We start from the raw sequence: 8,662 nt of genomic DNA on the forward strand, positions 1-8,662 counted from the left end.
TAAACAAGAAATAAGCAACTTCCAAACTCTAGAAATGACAGAGACATCTCATTGTCTGGACAGTTACCCAAAGTTCCTCTGTACCATTGGGGCATCCATCTTCGGCCTTCAGTCCCACAGTATCCAACAGACATTTTCATGAAGCATGAAAATTAAAAGGCAGTCAATGACTATCTGCTGTGTCCTACAGAATGTCTCACAGATTCTTTCATGAGTCAGGAACCCGGAAAGACCACCTCACCTTTAAGTAAGTTCAGCAGTCCTGTCTCTGCAGGTTCCTTGTGTGCAGTGTATGCATCAGTCCAAGCAAGAGCAGTTTCTTGCCCAAATGGTTATCAAACTCCATAAGGAGCCTCTTGATGCCCATCTTCCTCTTGAAGTTGCTAGTGCTGCCAGTGGCAGACATGTCTCATTGTCATGAAAAGCCCAAAGTTATTAAAACATTTAAAATGCCATATTCTGCAGTCTTTAAAAGATATGAAGAATGCCTATCTGAAATATATCTATGCACATCTAGAAAATCTAACTAACATGACTACAAACTTGACTACTATCGATGATTATCTATTAGCCTATATTTCTTAATTATACATTACATTTTTAAATGAACTATACAATCACATACCTTAATCAAGATCAGAAACACATATACATATAAAAAATTGACCTTAAAATCCATACCAATGCAAATTATTCATATCTATATCATATCCCCCTTTAAATGAAAAGAACATTTACAACAATATTTGGGAATATGGGAGCAGTTATTTCTCTCCAAACTGTTCATGCTGTATAGGGGCGCTGTTAATCAGATCTTTCATGGTGTGATCTGTGTGTCAGGTTCATCTCAGTTGGCAGTTGAGTGAAGTAATTTTTTGAGGGCGTTCACAGCAACCTTTCAGGAGGGTGTGGTCTATCATACCATATTAGGATAGAAGCAATCCACAGGGTCTCATCCCCTGTGAAAACAAAAGACGAAACTCTTTTCCAAAGCATGATATCCTTAGATCCAAATTCTGAAGTCAAGATACATTAGAACATATGTGCAGGTTCGGCTTAGCAGCCCATTTAATGAAATGTTTTTTTTTTTTTATTTAGCTCCTTCACAGTCAAAAGTTTTAAAGAAAACACAATAAAATACATAATCCAGACCCTCTGTGAATTTTCAATTTTTATATGGCTCATTTTTCTTTATTTCTTTAGTCTATAACTATCTTTACTCAGTCTCTTTAAAGACTTTGCCCTCTTTTTTAACATTAACTTTGTTTATGACTCTTTATACTCTTTTTCTTCTCTCTCCCAAGCCTACATTTATCTAACAGTATGACCCATTTAGAAGTCTTTTATGTCTGAATCTGTCCTACTGTGAATCTGTAATTTTTTACTATCCAGGAGCATTATTTGCTTTGCAATATTAAATCACTAAGCATGTAAGAATCTAAGCTGTGACATTCATAGGTCAAAAACAGGTACTGCGTGCAGAGCCGCTTGTGACTAAATCAGTTGTCACTCTGCACTGCAGAGTGACAGGCTGCTCTGGATGTTGGCTACAACTCTCTCCAATTTCAAAATGGAGGACGTACAATTTTCTACTAGCTCAGGGGCCACTGGGTAGGAGCCGCATTCAACACTTTAACTCTGAGACTGAGTGTGCAGTCCAGAAACCCTTTTCATCCAAGTTACAGCCAAATTTGACAGGCAGAGCACTGTGCAGCCTGGAAACATGTTCTCCCACCTGCCTAAGCCTGATCCCACAGTCTGCCTAGGCGGGAAGCACAGGCATGGTCTCAGAGTACTTTCTTCCCGATTCAGTCCCATAAAAGCGATTGAAATGCTTTATAGCCGGAGTTTGCTCTGGCGGCACAACCAAGAAAGCTGCATTTTAAAATGGCGCAGCTTTTTTCCTGCTGAAACTGAGTCAGGAAAAATTCTCTGCAGCACACTCTAGCAAACAGCAAAAAGCTGTGTTAAACATTCTCTCAATTTTTTAAAGCCCTCTCAGGTTTGTAACTGGATTTAGTCCATCACGTTGGGTGTCAATTTATAGAAGGACCAGCGGGGTGCATTCCTGCTGCCCAGCTCCCGGCCGCCTGGCAAGCTTATCCCAGAAAGAACAACACACAAATTGTATTCTTTTAAACACTGTTTGGCTCATTAGTTTTCTTTATTAATTAACCAATGAAAGCAACAGATATATAGAAGACCCACCTACATCATTGTGCCCGAGAGATGGCTCAGCAGGCGAGGTTACTGGTTCTTAGAAGACTCAAATTTGATTGCCTTCTCCTACATTGGGTGGCTCACAATAACCCATAAGTAGCTCTAGAGTATATGATAACTATGACATCTATGTTCATCCATGTAGACACGCAGAAACACACACACATGCACTCACAAGCACACACACAAACACACACACACAAGGAGTTAAAACTTAAAAAGAAATTTTTATTTAAAAATTTAAAAGCAGCCGGGCGGTGGTGGCACATGCCTTTAATCCCAGCACTTGGGAGGCAGAGGCAGGCAGATCTCTGTGAGTTCGAGACCAGCCTGGTCTAGAAGAGCTTGTTCCAGGACAGGCTCCAAAACCACAGAGAAACCCTGTCTCGAAAAAACAAAAACAAAAAACAAACAAACACAAATTTAAAAGCAATGTGCTAACTGAGGTCAAGTGAGAATCATTTCACAGGTCTCCTTGAAAATCCCATGGAGAAATAAAAACTTCACATGATATCTGAGGGCAAAGCAGTTTAATTTTCTTTATATAAACTGCCATCCACACATAGTAAACAGATTCAACAGAAAAAATATGATTTCATATTTTAATTTAAGGCCCAGATTGTTCCCACCATGCCACAATTCACAGCTTTGATGACAGCATATTGTTTATATTAAGGGATCACACCCATCACTGAATAATCAAATATTTATTGTCCTCCCACACACTGATCTCAAAAACTTAATTATACGCTTTTCAGTACTAATCAGCACAAAAGGACTGACTGTGGCATAGCTATGGGACACAAGAATCTGGATACAGTAGAATATTGAGCCATCCTTGAACTTCATTCTTGAGTGGAAGATAACAATGTCCAAAATGTAGAAAAACACGAAGAAGCTCATGAGCAGCAGGATGGTCCCGGTGATGCTTTTGGAGAGAGACTGATGCTGTGAAGATGCTGGGACAGCTTCTTGTGCCTGCACAGGAGAGTCAGCATGTACCCACTGGAGAGAGCCATGAGACTAATAAGAAAGGCTTCCCTGAGGGTCAGCAGTGTGGAAAATGTACTTTAAATTACATAACTCATATATAAAAGATACTAGAATTGGGTATCATATGTATAGTTACCCAAGATCAAAATGTGGGTGGTTGTAATAGACACTAAGAAGTGATTGCCAATGGCCCTATAGAAGAGCAATGAGATGTGATAGGGAGATTTGTGCTTGAACTTTGCTAAACAGGAGCCTCTGAGACTGAGGATGATAGCCTGGAGGACACTCAACAGGCTGGTGGTACACAGGGAGAGACCCCTAAAAATTCTGTACGAGTAGACAAGGAATTTACATATAATGTTATTTTCCCCACCAGGAAAAAAAAAATGACTGTAGCTATGACTGAGGTGATCAGAAGCAATAATATGTGAATTAGGGCCAAGAGATCAATGGGAAGGTCATCAGTTACTTGGATGACATATTAGTTGACTCAAGTATAAATACTTTACAAAAAATTTGGATTATGCTTGCCTCTGTAGTAAAGTCTGTGGTTTGGTGAAGACAGAGGCAGTCCGGGGATGCAGTCTGAGGGCAGAATCACCCTTTCAGTTTGAGTACTGGTAAAGGTAAAAGAGCTCTCTAATCACTGGCACCCAGTTTCTCTGGTTTTCAGCACTAACCCCTATTTATGCCTCGGGGTTTTTATTATTAATACCAATTAGAATTCATACTGCAGGTGTTCTTCTCTTTCCTTATCTTTCTTATCCGTCTAGACAAAGTCTCTCACTAACACCACAACCAGCCTATTGAGTACCAGGATCCAAGGATCCTCCTATCTCTATGTCCTGTTGTTATAGGTGCTTATGCATGCCCAAAACCCACTTCTTTGTGTAAGCTGCGATATTACACTCTGGTCACTGTCCTCTCACACATGGACAAGAAAAGGCCAATTATATCCTTTTCAGTGCTGATGAACACAAAAGGACTGACTGTGGCATAGCTATGGCCCACAAGCAGCAGGATAAAGTAGAATATTGGATCATCTTTGAACATATGCCTTGAGAATATCATAAAGCTATCCAAGATACACATGAGCACAAAGAAGCACAAGAGCAGCAGGATGGTCCGGGAAGCCCTTTGCTCTGCTGATGCTTTTGGAGAAAAGCTGGTGATGTGAAGATGCTGGACCTGCTTCTTGTGCCTGCACAGGAGAATCAGCATGTACCCGCTGGAGAGGACCATGATACCCATAACGAAAATGTCCCTGAAGATGAACAATGTGGACATTATGTATTTCGTTGGAAAACTGAAATGTACAAGAGAGCAGGATTCAGTCATATACAGTAGGTGGTCTGAGGTCACATTAGGGGTCTTAACCATGGAGATGAAAAGGTAAGTGGAAAATGATGAATAGAAGGAACAAAGGGCAAACAAGGACCATAAGTTGTGACATGGGGATAATTTTCTTTTGAACTTTGCTAAACATGAGTTTCTGGGGCTGAGAGTGATGGCCTGGAGCACACTCAGCAAGCAGGTGGCACAAACAGAGAGACCCCTCAAAAATCTGTATAAGAAGAGAAGAGATTTACATGTGATGTCGTCCCATCCATGATGAAACATGAAAATATCAGTAGCTATGATGCCCGCAACCAGCAGCAGCAGAAGGTGGATTACAGCCAAGAAGCCAATGGGCAAGTCAGTGAGTCTGGGCTTGTGCTCACTACTGAATGCGAGGACGTGGAAGAGGAGAAGGACACTGTTGCCTGAGATCCCAATGCTTATCTCAGAGAAGGCAGTATTTCTAAAGCTAGTGTAAGTGTACAGCTTTCTGTTCTGACTCATCTTATGTTAAGGTCAAGAAGCACAGAGTAAACCTTGTGGGGGGAAAAAGCAAGAGACCTCTCATCCCAGACAGCCTTGACCGTGAATCTTAACCAATGCTATCACCTTGGGAATACATGACCAGTTGAGCTCAGTTCATCCTTCTCCATTGGAATCCTGCACATCTGCTCACCCCAACCTCAGAAGACACCCGTTGTCCCCGTTGTTCTAGTGCTTTCCCAGTGTCATGTTTCTCTGTCCTTTGTGAGGCTCCCTTGCACACGGGCATTCATAGAAACCAACCACTGTGCATCACAGCACACACTGCCGTCAACACGGCTGCAGTGAGAGCATCCCTATGAACTGTCCTGCTCTCCCCTGCAGAGTTCCCATCGTCGGGGACACAAGCAGCTGTTTTGTGGTTATGAATTAGGAAGACTACATAAAACTCAACACGCTACCTACCTAAGGACAGAATGCCCATTGGCTTGACATGGTTAGGGTCATTTATTTCAGGGCCTTATTTCTTCTGTTCCTTTACTATCAAATATTCTTAATAAAGTTTTATTACAAATGTTGAGAATTGTGCTCCCTAATAGACTACTTCAAATTCTCCCCGTGACCTGCCATTGGCTCAGAGCATTGCTTTGAGGGCTCTGAGGCTGACTTCCAGTCACCTCCTCTAGATCATGTGGACAGCCATGTTCCAGTGTCTGGAGTACATCGTGAGTGACATGCAATGAAGTCTACACACCAGTCATGAAGGGTGTCCAGCACATGATGGTCTCTGTGAAGTGTTGGCTGATGCCTTTCTCATGTATGCCCTATGTGTGTAGTTATGAGAGTGAAGGCAGCTCTGTTAATGACTGTTCAGCTCCGTCCCTGCCTGAAATGAAAAAGACAGAAATGAGGGAAGAAAGCGAGGGCAATGTAACATCTGCACAAACCTCTACAGAGCTCCACCCTGCTTTCCTTTTTTGAATCCTGCTGTTTCTCTGTTCACCTTGACCATGCTTCAGTACTAGCAAGCTGTTGGTCGCTATCAAATATTAGCCACACACAGGTTCTAATTTTTTCTCATTTAGTATAAAAATTCAGAATGACTCTATGTGAATTCAAACAGAACTACCATTACAGTAGCTTCAGGGTCATTCCATCATGTGGTTCCATAGAAAGGAAAAGCACCCAAGCCAACATGAAAGGTGAACTCCTTAGGATTCTGACATCATCTCCCCTGCAATCGAGTGTTGTTATTCTCCAGACTCAAAGGTCATGAGTCTAAAATTTCTACCAGGAAGTTTGTGAAATGGTATGCTGGCAGAATGTCTCTAAAAGAACACATGTGTTTGATTTCATGCAAAACAGATGATGCAACCAACAAGGACATGTGTGGTGGTGCACGCTGGTAGGCTAGTCTTAAGAGGTAGAGACAGGAGGATCACAACATTAGACAGTAGACGTGAAACCTTGATCCTGAGTCAATCCTCAGAACCCATGGAAGGTAGAGAGAGAACCAACTCTACAATGTTTTCCTAGCACAGATGAGAGCACTAACATTTTATGGTTTTTCCAGTGAGATGGCATTAAAAGAAATGTCATTTTAAAATTAAGGTTATCAGATGAAGCTATTGTATAATTATTTAGACCATGTGACCATAGCATGTGGTATTGAGGGAAAGAAAACATACTAAAATCTATAAAGATATGTGTTTATTTAAGTTTCAGAATTGTGATGAGTAATTGGCGAAAATATTTTTATAGACAATATCCAAATATAAAAATTCTATAGTATCACAAGAAGAGTTAATTATTTATCAGATAAAGAGACTGGGTATTTTATATAGCATTAGTATTTTGGGTGAATAATTAGATTAAATTATTTCCAATTAATTGTGAATGTTTCTATAACATATAAAGGTATTTCTCAGGTCCCAGTCAATGGGGGAGAAGAAGGGAAGGAGAAGATCAATTTTCCCAAAGTAAAGAAAAGAAAAATAATTTTCTGTACACATATGTTGTGTACAGAATGGATTCTTCTTTGATAAACCTGGGGAAATCACAGTGAAGAGGCAATAAAGGTTCCATGAGCCTCCAAGTGGTGACATGTAACACACTGTCACCAGTCCATGATGACCTCTGTAGACTTACATAATAAATGCTGTGAGTACAAGCATGTGTGTGTTTGTGTGTTAAAATACATGCAGTTCATGTTAAATAACACATGCACTGGAACACTCTAAAAGTCTAGCTTGAAGGGGCCGGGGAATGGCGCCAAGGATAGAGCACTTGTTGAGGAAGCAGAAGATCTGAGTGTGGGTCTCAACACCACATAAAAAGACTAAAAAGACTAGCGTGGGAGCTGGAGAGAAGGGTCAGCAGTTAAGAGCACATACTGCTCCAGCAGAGAACACAAGATTATTTCCCAGTATCTACATCAAGAAGCTTACAACTGCTTCTGACTTCATCTTCAGGAGATCTGATGCCCTACTGTGGACATCTGCACACATGTGAACACAGAGGCACATAATTAAAAATGAAAAAATTGGGCTGCAGAGATTGCTCAGAGTTCAATTTTCAATAGCTACATTGAGGCTCACAACTGTCTATAACTGTAGCCCCATGGGATCTGATGCCCACTTCTAATGTGCATATGTACATGCACACACCAATTCCATACAATTTAAAAACATACATAAGCAAAAATTAAAAAAATAAAAATCTAAAGAGAAGCTTGTCTGAGACATACGTTTTGGTTTTGGTAATAGTACGTTATTCCTTTGAAACACCCAGGTTTCCTTAGTTCTTTTTAGCTCATGAAAAGAAAAAGGAGAGAAAGGAAGAGAGAAGAGACAGAAAGATGCAAGGGTGAAAGGAAACTTTATTCTAACACAGATATCTCATTGCCAGACTCCTGTGTGCTGTGTTTCATTACCTATAAAATCTCATGTTCGCTGTCACTTCAGAAACCACAGCCCTAAAACTTAAACTCTTCAGAAAGCAAGGCAGGTGCAGAGGCCTTGAACCATCAGTGATATTCTCAATATCTTGGCTTCAGGGAACTCTGCTTTGAAACAACAGGAAGAGCTTTTCTGGAGGTGGAATTCCACAGCACCAAGAGAAAGTTTTCTTCCTTACTACAAAGTACAGACCAAGGATGAGGACATGATTTCTTATAATAATGGGTACCAGTTATCCAGGGGACACACAACTCCCTCGAGATACACACTACCTCCACATTTTGCAGGACACACAATTACATTCATTCAATTTCTACATCAAAGCATACATGGTGTCAAATTCTCGACGTATTACAAAGTAAGTCCTGCAAAGACAGATGCTGCCGTCTTGGCTAATTTGTCACTGCTATATGAGCATTGTCAGAATTGTGCACCCTTCAGGAAACAAGCTATAGGGCCTCTCGTAGCCTGTCCTGCCATCCAGGTCAGGCACTTCAGTTCACATCTGCCCAACTCAGCATGGTCTTTGTGGTCAGCAGACACAGCTGATATTCTATGACCTCAGCAAGGTGATTTAAGAGGCACTTCTCAATATAGAACTTGGGAGGGAATATGCTGAGATGGCTCTGGGAAGGCCTCTTGTATCGTGCAAAGAGAAAGGGTCGGTGTTC

The 8,662-nt window shown here is 41.0% G+C and overlaps 1 protein-coding gene and 1 pseudogene across 1 annotated transcript; both read right to left on the reverse strand.

Moving 5' to 3' along the window:
* Positions 1–2,919: 2,919 nt before the first annotated feature.
* LOC130872581 (vomeronasal type-1 receptor 44-like) lies at positions 2,920–3,694 on the reverse strand (annotated as a pseudogene).
* Positions 3,695–4,116: 422 nt separating this feature from the next.
* LOC130872660 (vomeronasal type-1 receptor 48-like) lies at positions 4,117–5,055 on the reverse strand. The gene has a single exon (XM_057766868.1). The coding sequence runs from the start codon at positions 5,053–5,055 to the stop codon at positions 4,117–4,119; it is 939 nt and encodes a 312-aa protein (XP_057622851.1).
* Between the last annotated feature and the right edge of the window lie 3,607 nt (positions 5,056–8,662).

Source organism: Chionomys nivalis, chromosome 1 (genome assembly GCF_950005125.1).
Source record: "Chionomys nivalis chromosome 1, mChiNiv1.1, whole genome shotgun sequence".
NCBI lineage: Eukaryota > Metazoa > Chordata > Mammalia > Rodentia > Cricetidae > Chionomys > Chionomys nivalis.

Bases quoted from the DNA above. Each gene is read 5' to 3' on its own strand.
- LOC130872660 (XM_057766868.1), bottom strand. From the start codon at position 5,055: ATGAGTCAGAACAGAAAGCTGTACACTTACACTAGCTTTAGAAATACT.